Source organism: Tetrao urogallus, assembly GCF_951394365.1.
Source record: "Tetrao urogallus genome assembly, chromosome: 21".
NCBI classification, from domain to species: Eukaryota; Metazoa; Chordata; class Aves; order Galliformes; family Phasianidae; genus Tetrao; species Tetrao urogallus.
In genome coordinates, this window is record NC_136834.1 from 851,188 (window position 1) to 874,529 (window position 23,342).

The following is a 23,342-nucleotide window of genomic DNA, read 5'->3' on the forward strand; positions in this document are numbered from 1 at the left end:
TGTAGGGGAGGGAGCAGAGCGGAGCAGAGAGGCCACAGTACATCCCTGCCTGGAAAACACCAGTCCTGACTCTGCCCTGCATGGCTGCAGCTTGGTTGGGATATTCCTCAGCAAATCTGCTAAGCCAGAGCTTTGCTAACGGTGCCTGCATGGCAGCAGCCGGGGTCCTGACAGCCAGAAGCAAAGGCAATCAAAGCCTCCGAAGCAGCAATCAGACGCCCTCCAAATTGAGCAGACGTGAGAAGTGAGTTTGCAACTTCCGATCGATCCGGCAGCCAAGGTCGCTTAGAGGGAAGCTGAGTTCCTGGAGAAGCCACTGTGGTAAGAGAGCTGTAATAGAAATAAGTTGTAATAGTCTCCAGCCGGCACGGACCTCCAGCTGCCACTGACCCAGTTAACATGAGCACTTGCCTGCAGGAAACTTCTACTCCGTTTTTTGAGGCATTATGTCAGGAAAGCCAGATCGTGGCATTGACAGGAGCCTGGGAAGGGCAGGTGACATTCAGCTGTGTGTGCAGGACAGGTTGTGGGAGGCAGATGGTTTGGAAAGGTATGATGGTTTGAAAAGGTATGTCACACTGCCCAGCGCGTCCCCCAGAGCCTTGAGCAGAACCCTAACCCTCATCCTAACCCTAAACTTCACCCTAATCCTAACCCTAGCCCTAACTCTAACCCTCACCTGTGACAGGTCCTCTGAGAGGTGGGAGATTTCTGTCCTTGTGGGTTTTTCAAGATGTAGATAGAGCCACTGCTATCTTGATCTAATGTTGGGAATAGTCCTGCCACGAGCAAGGAACTGGGCAGGGGATCCCAGAGGTCCTTTCGTCATCCATAGTGGGATTCACAGCACTGTGCCTGGCGAACATCACTCCTCTGCTAATTAGGGATGCCATGGGGATAGGGAGGTGTAACCCTGAATGTGACCAACACGACCAACCCTGGGCTTGGGGAGGTGCTGGCTTCTCAGCCCAGATGCAGTGCCTGCTGCCTGCAAGAAGGCTTTTCTCCCTTACTGTCCTTGAAATGGGCAGGACTGTGCCTTGTGTCTACCCATTGGATTTTGATGAAGCCCTGAGTAGTGGCAAGAAGCCAAAAATCACCCATAGTGGCAAGCAAATCAGCATCACATATGATATCCAGACTCACTTGGCAGCCCATAGTCCTGTGTGTGCATACTTTTCAACATTCTAGGCTAACTAGACCTCATCAGAGACCAACACAAGAATTGCTTGGTTGCAAGCCAGCTCCCATCATTTCCCCAAAGCCTTTTTCTTTCTCCCTTCCCCCTCTTTCCCAAAGGGAAGCAGCCCCAGAGCAATGCCATCACTGCCAGGCACACCTCAGCACTGCAAAGCTGTACTGCTTTTGCATGCCTTGGGGCTCCTGGCATGCTGACAGCATAGCTCTGGGCACCCTGCTCTGATCCCATCTTATTTATGGCACATCCTTCTTGTCCTCTCCCAGCTATTATTGCCTGAAATGTTGTAATTTAGATTCTGGCTGTGTTTGATTGCAAACTCTTCCAATCTACAAATTTCAGTGACGAGTGCTGAGCAGCTCATTTACATGCCAAAGTGATCAATCTGAAACTGCTTGTTACACAAGTGAATAAATAAATAGCAGATACATTAAAGAACGAAAAACAATCAGCCATATTAACAAGTAGATGCCTAATAACAAAAAACTCTGACATCCATAACAGAGAACAAGGGGAGGAGGAATGGGACAAGCTTTCTCAGCATTGCCCAGGGCTGCTCAGCATTCATCTATCTCCTCTCATCCTATGAACCAACAGGGATGCTCATCAATGCCAGGAGACAGCAAGCAAGGGATGGAGCGTGAAATCCTGGCTTTTAAAGCCCATACCTGTCTTTGTCTCTTACATGTGCTCCATGTAAAGCATCTGTCGTGGGAATGAAGCATCCCCTGGGACAGCAATTAACACATTTTAAACATGGAGTGTCAAGTGCCCATGTAGACTGATTTGCAGCTAGCATGTCAGGAAATCCTTCCAGGGCATCTGAACCACCCTGGCTTTTCGTTTCATCAATCAAAACATGGGAAGCCAAAGCCATCACATCTCACAGGGTGTTTATCTGGTGGTCAGCGGGGCTGGGCATCTGGGCAGCAAAAAAATCACCGCTTTCCAATGCGCCGGGTTCTTTATTTGGGCACCGTGAAGCCATCAGTTTCACAGACACACAGATGCTCCAAGCTGTCCCATCCCCACGGCTGTGGGTGGAAGCCCGGGGTGCCGATGGGTGTGCGCATACCTGACAGCTCTGATGATGTCCCACCTGCCTGCCTCTGTCACTGCCTCCCACACAGTGACAGGCGGGTGCTAGCTGCTTGATTTTCCTCCTCTGGCAGCTCCTGCCTGTCACTGCTCAGCACCGCAGGGGATCCCCAGCGGGAAGGCAGCAGGGGAACATCTCTCCCTGTTTGTCTGTTGTCAGACAGCTGGTGTGTGGTTGCCAGCACTGGGAAGACAGCAAGGAGGCTTTGCAGGGGTCATTTTTCTTCCATGAAGAGGTGCAAGGCTGGCACTGAGTTATATTGCCCGGTATCACCAGACAGGAGAGCAAGAAGGAGGTGAAGAAGCCCGGGTGTCCCGAAAGGAGGAGGAAGGTTGCTCATCCAAAGGCTGAAATGGACGCCTTGATGTTCTGGGCACTCACTTGGGGGCTCTGGATCCCCCTGGACTCAGGGCTGTTTGCTCTGGGGCTGGATTTGGGACCAGCCACGGCTCCTAAGAGCACCTACATCCCATACAGCTCCTCCCATAGGCACCCAGCTTCCCGTCTCCCTTGGGCACGGACCCAGTTTACATCAGCTGGGCTTTCCCGCTGCCATCCTTGCCACCTCCAGCGCAGGGTTTGGCGGAGGAGCTCCGAGCCACAAAGTGACACCGAATGGCTGGGAGCGCACTGCCACCTGCCGGCACGCTGCCTGCGCTCCGCAGCCCCACGGACGCGAGGCGCCCCCCGTCCCAGCAGCAGCTCCCGGGAGATGCTGGAAATCCACGGCCAGGCCCTTAAGTTCAGCATTTAAGGGATGTCAAAGGACACGGGACAAAGGACGCGGGCACACCGAGACACGGCCATCCATCAAACCTGGGCGAAATGATGGAGTGCTCTCATTTGGGCTGTATATTAACAGAGGGTACTAGGGCAGAAATACAATTACTGTCCAGAAGCACCATTTTGAGGAAGGTAGGTCTTTTAAAGCTCACCTGTCATCTTTTCTTGACACGACTGCAGGTCCAGTTGACAGAAGAACTGTGTTGATAGAATAAATTGCATTTTCTTCTGAGCATCTGATTTATTACAGGATCGACATTTTGATTAAAAGTGTGTATTATATTGCATTAAGAGGGCATGTGAATTAAAGACCAGCTCAGTGACAGATCTCCGAAGGTAACTATTAATGGAGATGTACTGATTAGCAAAGTTTTATGTGCAAGGGCCTCTATAGTTCATTTTCAAATCGAATCAGGGGAGAGGAGAGGAGAGGAGAGGAGAGGAGAGGAGAGGAGAGGAGAGGAGAGGAGAGGAGAGGAGAGGAGAGGAGAGGAGAGGAGAGGAGAGGAGAGGAGAGGAGAGGAGAGGAGAGGAGAGGAGAGGAGAGGAGAGGAAGAGAAGTAAAAAGTTCAGTTGGAAGGGACCTACAAAAATCATAGATTCTTCTCCCAGCCAAATGACCCAATTATCCTCAGGATCTTTCCATGGGTCACACTTTCCAGGCCTTCTACCAGCTTTACTGCCATCCACTGAACACGTTCACACTCACCTCCCAACCTGTGCCTGTGTCTGGCATTTCTCCATCCCAAGCACAGCACCCAGCATCTACCTTTGTTGAATTTCATGCCCAGTCTATCTAGATCATCCTGCAATGCCTCTTGTCCCAATAGAGGGTCAACTGTACTTCCCATTTCAGTATCATCAATGAACTTGCTAAGGATGTATTCAACTCCTGCCTCCAAATCATTGATGAAGATGCTGAATAGGGTCTATTCCTAGAGCTGAGCTGTGGAGAACACTGCTGTTGCTGCCAACAAGATGCATCCCATCCACTGCAATTCTATGAGCCCTGTCACTGAGCTAATTCATTGCCCAACATAGCATGAATTTGTTTATCTCACAGCTAGCCAATTTGTCCAGAAGGATGCTGTGAGGAACAGTGTCAAAGGCCTTGGTGAAATCCAGGAAGATTACACCCATCACCTTCCTCTTGTTCACACCTTATCACAGAAGGAGATCAAACTACTGCAGCAAGACTTTCCCCTTATGAAGCTACGTGGACGGTGCCTGACACTAGCTTTGTTATTAAATGCTTTCCAATAGCACGTGCTCTTCACCATAATTTTTCCAGGTTCTGAGGTCAGGTTGAGGTCCATAATGCCCTGGATCTTCTCTTCTGTCTGGTTGGTGGTTGGGTATCATGTTGGTTTGCCTCTGGTCAGCACGGACATCCCCAGATTCCCAAGATCTTTGCTAATTGTTGAGAAGGGTCCAGCTCTTATTTCAGTTAATTCCTTCAGCACTCGGGGGTGAATCCCAACAGGCATCAGGGACTAAGGAACATTCTACAGGTACAACTGGTCCCATACAGCTTTGGCGACCTCAGATGGAAAGTCACTGCTTCCCCAGTCATGGTCTTCCAATTCTTAGGTCCAGGCAGCCCAAGATATATCAGTAATACAAAAACTGAGGAAGAAAAGGCATTGAATGCCTCTGTCTCTTCACTACTTGTCAGGTGAACGTCTTCAGTTCAACGTTTTCCTTGGACCACCTACTTAAAAATGTCTCTTTTTTCTGGTCTGAACACACTGGCCAGTGTCAACTCAAGTTGGGCTTCGTCTTATTGTTTCCTCCCTGCTGCTCTGTACTTTCCCTGTGAAGCCAGACCTCAGTTCCAGAGGTCATATATTTTCCTTTTTTGCCCTAATTCCATGAGAAGTTCCCTTTTCATCCAAGTCAGTTTTCTGCCCCACTTTCTTGACTTGTGGCCCATTGGGATTGCCTCCTCCTGGTGTTTAAAAGGAAATTGTGACAGGCCTGGGTCAGGCCACATATATTTCCAGGGATTGCCCAGGTCTGGGTGGTGACTTTACCCCCAAGGGGACTGGGAGGCAACTGGGAAGCCATGGAGACAATGACCCCCAAGCACGGTGGCTCTGAAACGAGGACACTGGGCACCCCACCACCTCACAGGGGCTGTCCCTCGCATGGCAGTGCCACCTCACACTGTGCCACACTGGGCCTCCCACATCTCTGTGCCTCCCTGTGCTGCAGGATTTCCCTCTGAGGGGTCAGTGCTTTTGCTGAGCAGGCTGTTCCCTGACAATTACTGGCACAGCCAGGGTTGAGCGCAGAAAAAGGAACCACGCAAGCAAGCGAAACTTGGCAGCTCTCTTCTGCAAACTCCGTGCATGCAATTCCATCCCCCCAGCCCTGCTCCCAAGGAGGAGCTGCCAGCAAACGGAGCAGCCAGCTCCGACAGCTCTGTTCTCAGCCCAGCAAGGAGGTAAGTCACCCTGAATAGGTGGGGATGTAGAGCTCTTCCAGAACCTCTCTCCAGCCCTTGCTGTCTGTCCCCTTTTACAAGTGTATGAAGTAGGAAAAGGGGGAGAAGATGATGCAGAGGAGCCAATCTGCTTTCAGTCCACCATGTGCAGGTCTGCTCCACGCTCCTGATACACGTTCAGGGTGTCCCTCCTCCCTCTCAGGTCTGTGTGCTGGGGATCTGCATCGCTCCTGCTCTTTTATTTCTTTCCTTCTCCACCCTTTCCTGTTTCTCTCTATTCTGCTGTATCTCTTTACACTCACTGAATGCATTTCATGTATTCATCCCCAAGATGTGCACCGGAGGTTTTATGCCCTGCTCCACGTCCCACAGCCCTACCATGGGCACCTCAGAGCTTTTCAGTAACATTTCAGATTATGCAATGAAACAGCAATGCTATTTTCAATGCTGTGCGTGGCATCTGGCTACCTGAGTTAGGCAGCACATAGGTGGCATGGTAGGTCTGTGTATGAGCACACGCTTGTGTCTGCGCATTGCACGTGCCCACAGATCTGGAGGAAAGCACATATTTATGTTTGTATGTCTGTGTTCAAGCTGCACCCCCTGCTATGTGCACCATGTGCATGCTTGTTGTGTGCTCACCTCCACCCCCAACCCCCCCATGCTGTGCTTGCAGGGAGACACGATGCAACTCAGCCTTTGGCTGGTGACCAGCTTCCTGGCAGCAGTGCTGGGCATGGAGATGCTAGAGGATGATGTGTGTCGGGCACCGAATGGCAAGGATGGCTTCCCAGGGATCCCCGGCCTTGATGGGAGGCCAGGGCAGAAGGGTGATGTGGGAGAGCCAGGTAAGGGCGAGCCCAGCAATGTGGGAATGCTGTGGGCATGCTGACCACGGCATGAATGGTGCCTCCCCACTGCCTCTCCCCAGGGAAATCAGCACCGAGGACGGGCATCCGAGGACCCAAAGGAGACAAAGGCGAATCGGGGCCTCTTGGCATCCCAGGGAACCAGGGCTACCACGGTCCACCGGGTCCTCCAGGACTGCCAGGGAAGCCGGGGCTCAAAGGGGCCAAGGGGAATGCCGGCAGCTTCCAGCAGCAGCAGCATCCTGCCTTCTCTGCCTCGCGGATGACGCCACCGTCCCGCGGCACCACAGTGGTGTTCGACAACATCATCACCAACGAGGAGAACTCCTACAGCCCCCAAACCGGGGAGTTCACCTGCAGCATCCCCGGGATTTACTACTTCGCCTACCAAGTGATCTCCAACGGAGACCTGTGCCTGAGCATCACCAAGAACTCGGAGCGCGTGGTCAGCTTCTGCGACAACAACAGCCGCAACATCCTGCAGGTGAACTCGGGCAGCAGCGTGCTGAGCCTGGCTGCGGGCGACCGGGTGTCTGTGAACACCATCCCAACAAAGGCCAACCTGATTTACCGTGGCACCGAGGCAGACAGCGTCTTCAGCGGCTTCATGCTGTACCCGCACTTGGGATGATGGACCGGCAGCCCCTTGATTTGTCAGCCCAGATCTGAGCCGCTTAGCACCTGTGTGTGTGTGTGCCTGCACGCGTTTGTGCCCTGCAAGGACGTGGGGTGGCCTGATAGGACAGCAAAAGGGATGGCCTCCAACTGAGCAGCGGAGGTCCCTGTTGCCCGCAGGAGCCAGGCAGCTCAGCCCAGTGCCTCCTGGAGGTCAAAGGCTCCCGGCCTCATGCTCAGACCTCGTGCTGGAGGGGATCACTGGTCTCCAGCTCTCTGTGTGAAATCACTGCGTGCCAACTGCTTTTGCGCCTCTAACCATTGTAAGCACATCCCTGGCACAAGGCCAGCGTCACCTCTCATGTCCTCCCCATCACTGCAAATAAACCTCTTTCCTGACAGCTGTTTGGGTTTTCTTTTCCTATCCATGCACTTTTAGCAAACTAATGATGTCCTGAGTTGTCCAAAGCTGTCCAAGAAGGGAAGTGATCCCAGCTTGTTTCTGGCCAAGAATAGACCCCCAGCTGTGCAGGAGAGATCAGGGCATACAACCAAAACCTTCATTTATGAGGAGGAACAGGGGAAGTTTCTGGGACTAGCCTATATCTGTCCTTTCCCCACTTGAAGGTACAACATCCTAACCTGGGATGCTGGGACCTGAGCACCAAGCAGGTGGAGAAGTCAGCCTCGAGGAGCAGCAGTCTTTTAATCACTAGCATCAGCTCCTGCTGCCCGTACAACAGCACCTCTCTCCCATCACAGCCCGGTGTTCTTGCACCAGCCCTTTGTTGCACAAGTTGTCCTGGCTCTGTGGAGGTGGTTTGAGGTTCTGCTCCTCACCCAAACTTGTTGTTTATCTGCTCAGAAATGAGATGAGGATAAGAAGGAAGGGAGGGAGGGTTTGTGGCGCATTTCTTGCTTGTGGTTCACCCCACATCCGTCCTCTCAGCCCCTGCTGCTGCAGTGGTGAATCCTGGCATGAGTGCAAGTCTTGCTGGATGACCAGGAAAGTGCTTGCTCAGAGAAAATGGCCAGGCAGGAGGATGTGAAACTCAGCTGGAGAGGCTGTGTGTCCCCATGGGGAGCTTTCCTAACTCTGCGACTTCCTTCAGGAGGGTATTGCACTGTGTCGTTTGGAACCAGCAGGCAGTGCTGGCAGCAGGCAGGGATCCACAGCGCTGGATCCTGTGCCAGAGGTAAGAGATGCTGCAGGGCTCAGCTGTTTGGGGTGGGCTGCGTGGATGAGGGTCCTGCAGCATGGTGCAGTGCTGGGTGCGGTGAGAGGAGGAGGAGGCAGAGGCACTGCCAGCACCCCAACTGCACACATCTCATGCCCCTGGGCCAAGCACTGCCATGGGAGTCCCTTGAATGATGGGGTCTTGATCTTGGTGGGCAGAGTCAGGAAAGTCAGGCTGCTGCTGGGGGAAGGGTGAGATCAGCTGGCTGCAGGGTGCAGCACTCTGCAGTGGGCTGCATATCTGCAGAGGGCTTGGGATGCTGAACCAAGAGAGCTTGGGGCTGGAAATGGGCACCACAAGGATTCATCAGTCTGTCTGGGGTTGACGATGAGCTTCCACTCATCTGCCCCCATACCATCTGACAATTTGTATAGGAAAACGATGTTGAAGGCACAGCCATCACAGCCAGGTGCTCCCGGCGCTGTGTCCCTCATAGCAAAATGCCCCATGTCCTGAAAGCTGCCTTACTGTGGCCCCTCATCCCAGCACCTTTTACTTCTTTCCCTTTCCACGATCCAGAGCATCAAAATGGGGCAGAGTTTTAGGGAGCTCCTTCATCTTGCCCTCACCCTCCTACTTCTGCGTCTGGAATCTGCAGTGACCAGCGATCCCCCACACAACTGCTATGGGGCTCCAGGCCTGCCAGGCATCCCAGGTGTGCCAGGCAGGGATGGCCGGGATGGGCTGAAGGGAGCCAAAGGCGAGCCAGGTGAGTGAGCACTGAGCCTGCCTCAGTTGCAGGAGAGAAAAGTCACCACACTGTGCAGACTGGGCAGGTGGGAAGGTGCTGGGGTGCTTCTCCCCATGTCCTTCCACTGTGGCTGACTCCACTTCCCATTGCCCTACAGGCATTCCAGCTATTCCTACTATGCAAGGTCCCAAGGGCATGAAAGGGGAGCCGGGCAGCCCAGGTTTGAGGGGCAAGATGGGCCCCATCGGTCCTGCTGGTCCCCCTGGAGACCCGGGGGTGATGGGTGCTCCTGGACAGCAGGGGCTTCCTGGCAGCTTCAAGAGGATGCACCAGTCAGCATTCTCAGTGACGAGACAGACTGGTGAGCACCCCATGAAGAACGTCCCTGTCATCTTCAACAACGTCATCACCAACACCAACAACGACTACAGCACCACTACAGGCAAGTTCACCAGCAAGATCTCCGGCCTCTACTACTTTGTCTACCACAGCTCAATGGAAAGGAACCTCTGCACCTTCCTATTCCAGGACAAGGTCAAGAAGGCCAGCTTCTGTGACCACAAGACCAACAGCATCCAGGTTACCTCTGGAGGAGTCCTCCTCCATCTGCAGGCTGGGAATCAGGTCTGGCTGGAGGTGAATGATTACAATGGCATGGTGGGCACTGGTGAATCTGACAGCATCTTCTCGGGGTTCCTGCTCTTCCCAGATTAGAGAAGCACCAGGGCTCACCAGCACACACAGCTCTGTCCCCTTCCCCGTCAATAAATCCTTCCCCAATGTGGCTGGCTGAGCATCTTTATTTTCACGACTCGCCTTTCTGCAGGTGAAGCCCATGTGTGGCCATATGGATGCGACGTGCACGTGAGCCTCTGTAGGTGTGAATTATGTCTGCCCAGCACCTGGACACCCCTGAGTCCTCTCTCCCATTCATAATCCCCATCTGCAGGGCCCCCACCTGCACCAAAAGCATCAGGGACTGTTCCCATGACCACACGCACACAGTGCCCACAGAAGGGGGTCTAAGAGTCCTCCAGGAAGGGGTTCTGATATTCCCCTTTCCATCCAACTGGATTCAGTATGGTTGACCACGAAACCTCAGGACACCCCCATGGACCCATTCTCATCAGGGACTCTACCCAAACAATTTCAGAGCACAGCCAGAGGGCTCCACCACTTCCAACTGCACAGAGCACAGGCAGCAGGGACAGAGCTTTTGTTGCTAGCTGGGAAGAAGTGGCCAAAAGGTGCTAGAAGATGCTGCATGATGGGTTACCATGGATGGGGAGAAAAAAACAGCCTGGGGCTGAACCCAAGGAACCCCCTCAAGGATGACCATTTTTTTCTCATCGCCAAAGTGCAGAGTGGCCAGGTCTTGGTTGGAGGGGCTGGGTGGATGTGGCTTTGTGATAAAGCCCTGGGGTGCAAGGTTTGCTCTGTGGTATCTGCACCAGAAAGGGGCCATTCAGGAGAAAGGGCAGGGGATGCCCAAGAGCCAGACTGAAGGAGCTTATGGCTGTGGAGGCTGTAGAACCAAAACCCAACAGAGATTCCTCTTGTACAGTAGGAAGCAAGAGCTCACGTCCCCTGAATGTTCTGTGCTTCACTACCACAGGCATCAGCAGAAATTGGGATTGGAAATGATCATATCTCAAGGTGAAATCATTTCCCATTCCCAGCCTGAGGTTCAATTCAAGATGATAGATGCTTAGGCCATGGCATGTCCTCCTGTCTGGTGGCATTTCCCAGCACAGCTGGGTATGCACAGAGAAGCCTGAAGGATGCCAGCAAAGAGCACACACCTTTCTGCAGCACTCCTTTCTCCCTGAATTTGCACAGAGCTGATGGCAATACTCCTCAGAGCAAGCACAGAACAGCTGAGCAAAGCACAGAGACCCTGCAGGATAGGGCAGGCATCTCCCTGCTTCCCAGGACCAGAGCTGTGCACCTATGGGGCTGTGTGTTGCTGCTTCAGGTCTTCACATTCTGCTGAGCTGATAGCATTCATAAGGGATATGAAAGTGACACTGAAGAAAGGACTGGAGCTAAAGATACAAAAAGGGATGTGGCCAGATTCTTTCACAACTATCCTTGCAGCAAACTTCTGCTTCCCCTTAGGGTCATTTCCAAGCAGGACACCAGTGTGTCCCGCTCTATTTCCCATCCCGTGCAACAAGAAGCTGACAGTAGGAAGGCTGAGCCCAGCTCCCTCCTGCAGGTAGGAGCACATGGGGGACCTGGCAGCACCGGAGGGACAGTCACCCAATGCTGCTAGGGCTTCTTGGTGGCTGGGGCAGAACAGAAAGGGAGTGCTGGGCTGGGGGTGGAGGGGATCTCTGGTGGGACCCTAATAACTTCTGCCCTACCTAGGAGAAGGAGGAGAAGGAAAGGAGGAATGAGGGGGGCCCAAAGGGGTGGTCAGGGATGAGCACCATTCTGAAAGATGCTGTCACAGTAGGGCTGGTTAGATACAGATGTGATCTTGGGGTGAATCAGGCATGTGGCAGGACAAATAGGGAATTGTTAAGAGGGGATATCTGCAAAGGCTAAAGCTATTCCTCAGGCATGCCAGTGGGAAGCAAGAGCCTGAAACTGCTCTGGCAAAGTGATTTGGCTCTATGCTTTGCAGTGCATAAGATGAGGTCCCAAAAGTTCTGGTCCCTCCAAGATCACGAGGAGAGTGGATTTGGCCCTACAACAACATATTCTCCCTCCTTCATGGTATCACTCAGGAGGGCATCTTCTTTCAGAGCAGCATAGAGTGCTTCCCCATCCCTCCCACTGTCTGAAGCCATGCGGCACCTCAGCATCCTTCTGTGCTCCAGCAGGAAGACAAGATGCAGACTGTGTGGGTGGTGCTGATCTGCCTCACTGGAGGGCAGCTGGCGAGTGCCACGCTCTGCAAGACTTATGGCACCATCCCAGGCATCCCGGGGTCACCAGGCCAACCTGGCATCAATGGCAGAGATGGGGAGAATGGGCCAAAGGGCGAGCAAGGTAAGGAGGAAGTTATGGGTGTGGAAAACATCATCAATGAGAGCAGGAAGAGGTGGTGCCAGGCAGATGGTTGGGGGAAAGCAATTCAGCACAAATCCCTTTACAACAGGTTCTTTGAGGTGTTATCAGGACACGGGGTGATACTCAGGGAACTAGATAAGATAAGAGGTAATGGCCTTAAGTTGTGCCAGGGGAGGTTCAGGTTGGATATCAGGCATTGGCACAGGCTTCCCAGGGAGGTGGTGGAGTCACTGTCCTTGGAGGTGTTCAAGAGCCATGGAGATGTGGCACTGAGGAATGTAGGGAGAAAAAAACACCGTAAAGGACCTGGAGAGGGCAGAAGGCAAGAGAAGCCATGCCAGTTGAGTGAGGGGCTCTGCTGTCCCACAGCTCAGCACAGGTACCTGTGGTTTACTTTCCGTTGCCCCTCTGCAGATCCACTGGGCTTAGCTGCAGCCACAATCCCTCTTCGTCCTGTTTTCTAGGTCCTCCTGGACTCGTGGAGCACGAACAGGACATTGGTGAAAAGGGAGACCCAGGAGAGCCAGGATATCCTGGGAAGGTTGGCCCCAGGGGATCCCCAGGTTCAAAAGGGCTGCCGGGCCCCATGGGACCCCCTGGCCCCCAGGGAGACACCGGTGACTACAAGGTCACCCTCAAGTCTGCCTTCTCCGCTGCCAGGACCATCAGCATCTTCCCACGCCGGGAGCAGCCCATCCGCTTTGACCGCATCATCACCAACGAGAACAGACACTACGAGAACCGGTACGGCCGCTTCACCTGCCAGGTCCCCGGCGTTTATTACTTTACCTACCACGTCACATCCAAGGGCAACCTGTGCCTCCGAATGAAGAAGGGACGGGGCGGCAGCAGGGGTGAGAAGGTGGTGACGTTCTGCGACTACGTGCAGAGCAGCTACCAGGTCACCACGGGAGGCGTGGTGCTCAGGTTGGCAGTCAATGAGTCTGTCTGGTTGGAGCCGACAGAGAAGAACTCCGTCGTGGGGATCGAAGGGGCTGACAGCATCTTTTCTGGGTTCCTGATCTCCCCTGAGGTTTAGCTGCTGTCTGTACACTGGTGGGAGACTAAGAGTCTCTGACCCTTGGAATTACTCTTAGTTCCAGATTTGGTGTCCTAAGTGTGTTGTGTCCACATTAAATGACAGCTCCTTGTGCTGCCGCTGACTCCTAGAATTTGCCTCCTTCCTTATCTTTGAGCTCAGCCCTGGAGCTTTCCCACGCCTTGGGTACAGTGTGGGAGGAGGGAAGGGAGAGCAGCTCATTACAGAGGAACCCAAGGAAACTCCCAATCCAGGGCTGATGAGGACAAGTCCCTACCCAGCACTGTCCTTGCCTCTGGGAGCTGTCAGGCAGGTGGCACCAAGCTGAGGTGTGTGAAATGCACGTGGGTTTCTTGGGATGCAGAAAAGGAGAGTTTTTGTAGGGTATGGGATTTTAAAGAGGTTGGGTGGAGGGGACGGGGATAGGGGATCTCATGTGGGAGAAATGGGCCAGCATTTGACCCCCAAAATACTTGCATGGCAGTGTACACCCACTGACCTGAGCCCCCGTCAGGTCTGCAGGACACAAGGAAATGAGGAGCTGCCAATACACTGGAGGACAGGGCTGCCATTCAAAGAGACTGGGCAGGAGGGAGAAACGAGCTGCTAGAAACCTACTGACATTTAGCACAGACAAACACAAAGTCCTCCGTCTGGCATGGGATGACCCCATGCAGCAGGACAAGAAGCGGGTGGGAGGAAGCTTTGCAGGGAAGGATCCGGGATGCTGATGGAGAAGATGCTGAAATTTTCTGCCCTTCTACATAATTGATATAATCCTTTTGGACTTTTGAAAAGGTCTTTGTCAGAGCCCCTTTTCAAAACTGTCTGGCCTAACACCAGCATCAGCCAAACGGTTCCTGGGGTCTTGGCTGTACCTAGAGAGGGTCAGTGCAGAGAGCAGCTGTCTCTGAAGTGCAGCTCCGTGCTTATAGAGTGGGAAAACTGCTGCAGAGAGCAATACTTCCTCCAGTGGGTATCAGCCTGCACAAGTCTAGCTCTCAGCAATGCCACCTCAGGAGTCTGCTTCTTCCCTTCCCTTCCCTTCCCTTCCCTTCCCTTCCCTTCCCTTCCCTTCCCTTCCCTTCCCTTCCTTCCCTTCCCTTCCCTTCCCTTCCCTTCCCTTCCCTTCCCTTCCCTTCCCTTCCCTTCCCTTCCCTTCCCTTCCCTTCCCTTCCCTTCCCTTCCCTTCCCTTCCCTTCCCTTCCCTTCCCTTCCCTTCCCTTCCCTTCCCCCTTTCCTTTTTCCTTCTCTTTTTTTTTTTTTTCTTTCTGTTTTGTTTGCTTTGTTCTGTTTCGGTCTTTTTGTTGTCTAATTTAAAAGCCACCACAGCTAAAATTGGTGAAGCAGCATCTCCTCGTGGCCAAGCCAGAGCTCACACCGCGGAGCTGCACCAGGTGGTGCTGTGGCCCTCATCTTTGGATTCAGACCTCCACCGAGGTCCAGCATGTGCCCATGCAGTCACCAGGTGCTCAGAAGATATTGCCTAAAAGCTGAGGCAGGTGAGGATTTTAGGAGATTTCAGAGCCAGGCTTGTTAGATACGTGCTTTGCCAAGCAGCAGTGGGAAGCTTTGCCCTTTCAGTACTGGAGCTTATATGGATTTGGTGAGCTGAAGGAGGGGGGAGTGGTAACCTGGAGCAGGGTACTGTGCAACATGCTGAGTGCCTATCAGTATTCATGGAAAGTGAAGCCAAACTAGAGATCAAAGCACATCAGAGTGTGTTTAGAGTGGGAGTCATGGCTGCACTGTAAGAATAAGCCAGGGATGCCAGTTCTGCACTCTTGCTGGGTGTCTAACATCCTTCACAAACACTTTCACAGGTGTTGATTCATTTATCTTGAACCCAGTCGGTCCCTCCTGAATAGCCCCAAAGCATTTCCTTCCCCTTGGCCTCCCAGAGCCAAGACAATGGATGCAGCATCCCTGGAGGTGCCCAAGGCCAGGTTGGATGGCAGCCTGATCTCATGGGGGGCAAACAACCCACAGCAGGGAGTTGGAACTGGGTGGGCTTTAAGGTTCCTTCCAACCTAAGCCATTCTATGATTCTATGAAAGTCAGTGATACCAAGCTGGTGGCTGCCCTCCACTATGCCTCTGCCCTTGGGCAGGGTTGTGCAATAAGACGATGCATTTTTTTTGCATTCTTCCTACCTTCCCTTCCCCAGATCGACCATGAGGGGAACCCTGCACAGGATCAGCCCTGCCTGTATGGCTGTGATGTTGGCTGACTTCAGGCAGAGGTGTTACTGGGGAGGCTCACCAGAAGGGACACAGAAAAATCAACTCCCATTAGGTGGGATGGAGGCCCATGCAGTCATTTCATCGCCAGCAGGGCAGGACCCCGGCAGAAGCCTGCAGCTGGACTTTGTGGGGCTCAGAGCCAGGTCTGCTGGGTGCAGGATGAGGACTTGCAGCCTCAGTGTTTCTCCTGCAGGGAATGGATGCAGCGCTCAGCCATCTGAGACAGGAAAGCGAGGATGCACAACAACTTCCATCCCATATCTCACCTTGGGGTATCTGACGAGTTTGTTTCCCTGGGCCTACTCAGGCTTTTATTTTTGAATTCAAATGAGATTTTGCCTGGAACAACACACACTGGCTTACCTTCCCATTTCCCATCCCCTCTGTATGAGCTAGCAGCTGTGGAGGGCCGGACACCAAGGGGTTAAGCCCTGCCTCCTTATGAGGAACAGCCTTCGCAGAGCTGCAGAAAGGCTCTTTCTTTCCCCAGCAGATCTCTGGGAATGAAAAGTCTGTGTTCCAGATATTAAATTACTCATAAAATAGTCGTCCTGTCCCTGAGGCTGCTCAGCAGCCCCCAGCCCCCGCCGCCCGCGCTGCCGGGCCGCTGATGTGCATCTGCATGTCACCTCCTGCTACAAGGTCAATCTCTCCAATTTAAAGCAGCAACGTCGGAAAGCAAACCAGATTTCAGCCAGAATTAGCTTCAAATGGAGCATTCAGGGCACCGGCACTGAGGTGGGAGAGCAGGATGGGAGGGACCGGAGCACAGCCATGGGGTGATGGGACGAGGCTTACGAGGCCCTGTGGCACGGCGGCCGGTTGAGGAGGATGCTTAGCAGACAGGGAATGAGGTGGAAAGGCCTCATGCATCCTCTTGGCTTGCAGCAGGGACCTCAGTGCCGGTTGCTTTGCTGCAGCCCCAAAGCAGGCCTGGCTGACCTGCAGATTGGAGCTAGGCCCAGGTTTCTATAGGGATGCACAGGGACAGGTGCTTCAGCCCTTGTTTTGCAGAATGCGCCGGGAGCGTGAGCTGTGAGCTCAGCTCTGTGAGGCTGTGAGACAAGACTCGAGTCCCATCCTTGCCTTTACACCGCCATGAGTCTGGAGGTGACTGCTTGCATGCATTAACGCCCAGCAAACGTAACAGGCACTTGCAGCAAAATGCAAGCCACACAAATAAAGGGGCTGTGAGAAAGAAGGGACAGACAGAGGGGGAGATAATTTCCAGCTAAAAAAAGGGAGATTTAGACTGGGTGTAAGGAAAAAGTTTCTTACAATAAGGGTGGTGAGGCACTGGCACAGGTTGCCCAAAGAGGTGGTGGTGCCCCATCCCTGCAGACACCCAAGGTCAGGCTGGAAGCTCTGAGCACTGATGGAGCTGTGGGTGTCCCTGCTCAGTACAGGGGGTTGAACCTGATGGCCTTTAAGGGTCCCTTCCAACTCAAACCATTCTATAACTCTGTAAAAGCAACACGCTTTCAGCAATGCACGACCAGGCTGAGAGATCTACACTGAGACAGATCAGTCCAGTGTTCATCTGCTCACCCCCCACTGCCCTAAATCTTGCACGTACACGCAGAGAAAAAAATCATGCAAGGCAGCAAGGAGCTGCGTTGTGAGATGCTGCCATGTGCGGTCTCGTGAGGGCTGCAAAGACGCAGGAAGGTCCCCAGGGAAATGTGTGCAGCACACACGGGCACATACCTGAAATACCCATCTGGTTTTTTAATAGGAATTATCTGCAAGGCTGCAGTTCTGTCTGACTCAGGGCTGAGGGCTGCAGAACAGCCCCCAGGCTGAGCGAGAGGAACGCAGCCCCCAGGGCTGAATGCTGCTGCCCAGCACTCCCTCTGTTCCCATTATGTGCCAGGAGAGCTTTTGTCTGGGGATACTGGCATGTGCAGTCACCAAGGAGACGGAGCAGCCGCAGGTCATCAGCACGCTTCCAGACGAGCTGGGAGGGACACACGTTCCTGAATTCGGCTGCATGCCTGCCTGACCAGCAAGGGAATCCCCAGCACCCTCGGAGACCTGGTTTCTGCTCCCACAATGATCTCTGAGTTATCATCGTCCTGCTGATGTCATCAGCCCTGTGTGGAGCAGCACGATCCCTCGAGACGCAGGAGGGACTGCACTGAATCACAGAATGGTTGGGTTGGGAGGAATCTTAAAGATCACCCAGTTCCAACACCTGCCATGGGCTGGGTGCCCACCACCAGCCCAGGCTGTCCAGGGCCCATCAGTGGCCTTGCATAGCTCCAGGGGCACCCAGAGCTCTGGGCAGCAGTGCCATGGCCTCACAACTTCTGAGTAAAGAATTTTGTCCTAACATTAAGCCTAAATCTCCATTCTTTCAGTTTAAAACCATTTCCCCATGTCCTATCGCTGTCAGATTGTGTAAAAAGTCAGTCTCCCTCCTGCTTGTAAGCTCCCCTCAAGTACTGGAAGGAGGCAGTGAGGTCCCCCCAGAATCTTTCTGTCTCAATTTCCAGCCTCATCCCTTCTTCGTTTTACATTTTTTTTTCCTAGTAAAATGCATCGCAGGAACATCAGAAGTGTCTGAATATTTTGTGCTTGTGACCCCAAGGATCTCAACCAGAGCATTCATGCACCCTGAGCCCAGGCAGGCAGATGCATCCCCCATTTATTATTAACACATTTTGCTCTTTGTGATTCTGAGTTTAATTTAGTTTTTCAAGGCAGCTTGTGTTGCTCTGGGTTTTGCTCCTATTTCTCCTCCCAGAGTTAAAACGTCTAATAACTCCTATTTTCCCAAGTTGCACTTTTGTCTTAAATGTCCAAAGTCTTCCTTTGACGTTTTGCTGCAACATCACTTGTGCTAGGAGTGCTCAGAGACGCTCCGAAGTAAAGGTCAGAGGAGACAGGCAGTGGCCCCAAGGTTTCCTCCAGCAATTTGCAGCCACAAAAGATCAACAGCCAGGAAAAGACACTGGGTTCAGCTGCAAGGCTGCCTGCTCGTGGCGTGGCACAACCGCTTGGCACAGCCTCACAGCACAGCCCGAGGGCTTGGGCAGAAGGTACAGATGCTCTGCCTTGTGAAGAACCGACAGATAAAATGGCACAGGCTGCCCAGGGAGCCTGGGAGTCACCATCCCTGGAGGTGTTCAAGAAGAGGGTGGATGTGGCACTGAGGGACGTGGTCTGGAGCGGTTGATGGTTGGACTGGATGATATTAAGTGATCGTTCCAACCTTAATGGTTGCTCCACAGAGTGGATTTTCCAATGGCTGTAGAGTCACAAAATCGTAGAATGGTTTTGTTTGGAAGGGATCTTAAAGATCATTGAGTTCCAACCCCTTGTTGTGCGCTGGTTGCCCCCAACCAGATCAGACCACCCAGGGCCCCCCTGGCCTTGTGCACCTCCATTGCATGGGGCATCCATACAGTGAGTCTAGTACGATATCGTGACTCCTGCTGTCACCTTAACACAGTTTGGTTAAAAAGTGAGTGGCCCAGGCTGTTACTGCTGCCCCCCAGCCAGGGGGCCAATATCCCCGGACATCATCCTCTGGCTCAAGAAGAGCAATCTCTGTACCATCAGCATTTCCATGTCCCACAGGACACGAGCAGTGAGCCCTGCCAGGACCATGCATGCTTGGAGCCCTGTTAGCTTGGGCAAGGTGCCCTGTGAGCACCTCCTTGTCCCTGGGGGTGTTCAAGAACCACGGACTCGTGGCACTGAAGGAGGTGGTCAGTGGGCACGGCGGGGATGGATTGGGGATGGGCTTGGTGATCTCAGAGTTCTTTTCCAACCTCGATGATTCTATGATCCTAAAATTCTGGCACCCTTGCAGCCACATTCTGGGGTGTACGTTCACTTTGCTTCTTGCTGCTGCGAGTGTTTCTCTGCTCAGTGAGACACGGTGTGTGCATTGCCCTTGACTGGGAATTTTCCTGCTGTAGATGCCATAGACCTCTTTGAGCCGCTGGCAAGCAACCAAGGGGGCATGTTGGAGCTCAGAGCAGAGTGAGAACGGCTGCACATTTGTGCATATTTCCACTTCCAGCCCAGACATACACTTCAGGGCCCTGTTCCATGCCCTGAAAACACAGATGGGGGCTGTGCACGTTTCGGGGTGGACTGTTTGACATCCCTCAGCTGCTGGGGCCATTGTGCTGCTTGTTTTTGCCTCCCCGCTAATCGGGGGCTGTCTGCTCTGTAAAAGGCCGGAATACAAAGGGCAAAATGCCGCAGCAGGAGATGACCGTGCTTGAGCCAGGAAAATCCAGCCGACATTTTCTTTCTTCCTCGGTTTTACCACTAGATGTCATAGGAAAGGCAACGATGTTCTCCAGCCCCTCGTCCCCCCACCTCTGCCTCGGTGGCCTTCGGAGCGCTTTGTCTGGCAGAAAGAGCCCCTGGAGAACCCAACGCCTGGGATTCGGGGTTTCAATGGGCATTGAAATGCAACTGAAACCTTTTTCCCAGCGCCTGGCTAAGCCGCCCGCGCGGACCCTCCCGGGAGGGAGCCGCACGTCACCCTTACTCAAAAAGACAGCGCCGTCACGCCAGGACCCGCTGCACCTACAGCAATATGGTCCCTTCAGACGAGTCGCACAAACAAGGCCTTTATAGGCACTTTCTTTTCTTCTGGAGTGGAAGGGAGAGAGCTGGGGGAGAACTCGGAGGCGTCCCACCGCAGCGGAGCAGCAGACAAAGGCGCGCAATGAAAGGGGCACCAGCAAATCCTCTTACAGGGCCTTCATTTGGTGCACATTCACAGCCTCGGCCCCATCTGCTGGGGGGGGATCCCCAAAGGCGGGGGGGAGAGGGGCTCTCCCTGCCCTGCGCCGCCAAAGCAAGCAAAATGCATTCAGGGAGTGAGAAAGGGATGAAAAGGAAGAAAAAGGCCGTGCCATGCCGCTGCAGAGCGCGTGGTCAATGCAGCTCTGTGATGCCACAGTGGGAGCGGGGAGGGGGCCGCAGCTGGGGGAAGGGAGGCAGCTCCTGGGGGCTGTGCAGGCACTGCTGCGGACCTGGGGTTGAAATGGGAGCATGGAGACCCTTCTTGTGTGCAGCAGGCAGTGCCGGGGCACAAGAGCCTCCAGCCACCCTGCAGGACCCTCTGTGACCCTAACAGTGCCTCCACGAGCCTGACTGTGCTTTGGCATTGCTGTGCTGGGGGTGAAGCTGCAGGTTGTCACTTGGCCCCGTGGGGAGTCAACGTCTTCACGATGGTACCCCGTCCCACAGGTGTTGGGGCACCATGACCCTGCAGGAGTGGTGGGTGCACAACTCAAAGGAAATGAAGGAGGCTGGTGGGGCTCTGTGCGGGTGCAGCAATATCCCACATCACGCAGTGATGGCACTTTTGCCACACGGGTCTTGGTGTTGTCCAGCGTTGGTGAGTGGGTATGGCAGGGATGGGATGATGGTTGGACTCGGTGATCATGGAGGTCTTCTCCACCTTTGGTGATTCTGCGATTCTATGATTTTTTACAGATGAGGTCAGAAGGGCTGCATCTATCAGCCTTCTCACCATCACTGTGTGAAGATGTTTCCTCAAAGCCAGCAGTTGTCAGGAACAGAGGAACTGCGGGACCTCAGCAGAAGGTGAGCAGCAGCATCAAGAGCACTCATGTAGAGTAAGGAAATCCCCGTGTCTGTCAAGGGATTCTAGTTCATTGGGGTTTTCAGCTCCTAAGAAGACCAGGCAAAGCTAACAGGACTGTGTTTCTCTATGAGACAGGGGAAAGCCAGGGATGCCTTTAGTGCAGCCTGTAGAAACCATCTGTCCCTCCCCGGAAACAGATGAGGAAGGTGACTCAGTAAACAGCACACGATAATAGAGTGATACCCAATTGTGGATGCTGCAGGACATCAAATGTGCCATCTCCCGTGAGTTCATACTCACTGGACCTTCTTTTTCCTGTCCATCCTGCGTTCTCAGCTCTCTTTGCATTGTGAATGGATGAGTACAAGAATGTGTCTAACTGGGTCAGACCAGACCAGGACGTGATGTTCCCTCTCATATGGTCTGATTTAATTTCTGCAGATAAGGCAGCTTGTGTCTCTTTTCTAGCCTGGCGTCGGTCCAGTCCAGGGAGTGGTCCTTCCTCTTTGGTGGCCTGAAGCCAGTGCTCCAGGAGCCCTTCCAACTCCATCGTGATGCAGTTGGGTCATGCACTGAGAGAACATCTCTTTCCTGCAGCTGGGTGGAGATGTCAGGAAAGAGGGACAAAGTGCTGGAGAAACAAAGAGGGTTGGGGTTCCCAGGTTTTTCTATAGATGGCGGTGCAGAGAGATGTGAGTAGGAGTGGGGCTGAGGTCAGATTATTGCTGTTTTTGGGCAGTCCTGGTCCCATCAGGCTCTCAGAGGCGTTCAAACATGGAAAATGGGCAGCAGCGCAGTGGTGACAGCTACTTCCCACCTGGGAAGATTCAAAGCCCTGTAATCAGAGGTGCATTGCCACAGACATGTCCATTATCTGCAGAACGCTCTCTACTGCATGCAGAAGTGATTCATGAGCAAGTCAAGTAACTCCGGATGCCAAGGCAGTGATGAAGGTCAGACAGTCTGTGTGTGGCTTTCCAGGGTAAGAGAGTGCAAGACATAGACAGCAGTGGACTGACAGGCTTCACCAGTGATGGATAAAGGTACTTCTGGAGGTCACTGTGCATCAGCCACACCAGCCTGATATGAAGAACTGCACTACTGTGTCATGCTTATGTGGCAAGATCTCAGGTGGCAGCTGCCCCATGTTGCAGGCATCCCAAGGGAGGGACTCCATGCAGAGCAGAGAGTGGCCATGGAGGAGCAGCAGCTGATGGTGTTACAGACTGACCACAGCCACCATTCTCCTGCACCACTCAGGGAAAGGAGGTAGAAGAGGGTGGATGCTGGGGAAAGTGTTTTTAGTTTACTTTTAGTTTCTCACTGCTCTAGTCTGTTATCAGTAGGCAATAAATAACATTAATCTCCCTTCCTGGTGATTGTTGAGTGATTTCCCTGTCGTTATCTCAACCCACGAGCCTGTTTTCATCATATTTTCTCCACCTGTTCTTTTAAGTGACTCCACATTACCATCAGTAGACTCTAAGCTGTGGCTGACCTGGATGCATTTGGAAGAGCCAGCTGGAGCAGTTCTTCCACAGGTGGGAGAATACATTGCTTTTGTCCAGCCTAGCTACTCCAGAAACTGGGAGAGGCACATGGGAGGAAGAATGGGTGCAAGAACATCACTGGTGGGACCCAAGATCACTGCAGTGGGCCCAGTGAAATGAATGCATGACCACAGGCTGTATCCTGTGCCCAAAGAGAGAGATTGGAGCCCCAGGGGTGCTCACCTCCTGCCTTTCATCCCTACCATTGCTCTCAGAGAGAGGCACTCACTGAGACCTGGTGATTTCCTCTTGCCCCATCTGAGCCTGCACTAAATAGGCCAGCAAAGACTGCGCATTCCCATTTATAGCTGCAGACCTCCCAGAGCCCAAAAGTACTCAAAACAGCACGCAGGCTGTTTCACTCCAGCTCAACTCACTTCACTCATCATGCAGCTGCCTCTCCTGCAGAGGAGATTTTCTTCTTCCCCAAAACAAAGTTAAGTGCTTCGTCTCCAAGAGCTGCCTTCACTGCATTTCTCCCCTTGCCATGCACACACTGTTATGCTCTCATGAAGAGTTGTGCAGACAGGGGAGTGCTATGACCATGGGTCACTAAGAGCTGTGGAAAGAGAAAGGAAGCATTTTCTTTTTGCTATCCTTTAGTGATAACAAGAGACATGAGTAGATAGATATATGTCCATTGAACCAGGAATCCCAGGGGATGAGCAGCAAGCAAAAGGCTGCACCATCACTGCTGCCTTTTTGCATGCACAGGGCTTTGCTGATGTTAGGCAGTAATCATTCTGATTTCTTGAGGAGGACTCAACTCTGGATATCACACAACTGCTGCTGGATGTTGTGCAACTAGTGTTGGATATCAAACAACTACTATTTGGATATGGAAGCAGTGCTGTTGGGTATCAGTCATCTGCTTCTGGTAGTTCACATGGATTCTGGTGGGACAAGCAAGGGCAAGCATTGATCAGGGAGGGAATGATAGAAAAGGAAAAGAGGAATGCGTGGACATGGTCATAT

General features: G+C 53.0%; 3 protein-coding genes across 3 annotated transcripts; all 3 read left to right on the forward strand.

Moving 5' to 3' along the window:
- Window positions 1-6,211: 6,211 nt before the first annotated feature.
- Window positions 6,212-7,026, forward strand: C1QA (complement C1q A chain; the record flags this gene model as incomplete). Its single annotated transcript, XM_079545469.1, has 2 exons — window positions 6,212-6,374; window positions 6,458-7,026. 2 exons carry the CDS (start codon window positions 6,212-6,214, stop codon window positions 7,024-7,026), a joined length of 732 nt encoding a protein of 243 aa, XP_079401595.1.
- A 1,750-nt stretch (window positions 7,027-8,776) lies between these two features.
- On the forward strand, window positions 8,777-9,653 carry C1QC (complement C1q C chain; the record flags this gene model as incomplete). The annotated part of the gene is made up of 2 exons (XM_079545466.1): window positions 8,777-8,957; window positions 9,097-9,653. The coding sequence occupies 2 exons, from the start codon at window positions 8,777-8,779 to the stop codon at window positions 9,651-9,653; spliced, it is 738 nt and encodes a 245-aa protein (XP_079401592.1).
- A 2,123-nt stretch (window positions 9,654-11,776) lies between these two features.
- C1QB (complement C1q B chain) lies at window positions 11,777-12,996 on the forward strand (the record flags this gene model as incomplete). The annotated part of the gene is made up of 2 exons (XM_079545468.1): window positions 11,777-11,936; window positions 12,422-12,996. The coding sequence occupies 2 exons, from the start codon at window positions 11,777-11,779 to the stop codon at window positions 12,994-12,996; spliced, it is 735 nt and encodes a 244-aa protein (XP_079401594.1).
- Between the last annotated feature and the right edge of the window lie 10,346 nt (window positions 12,997-23,342).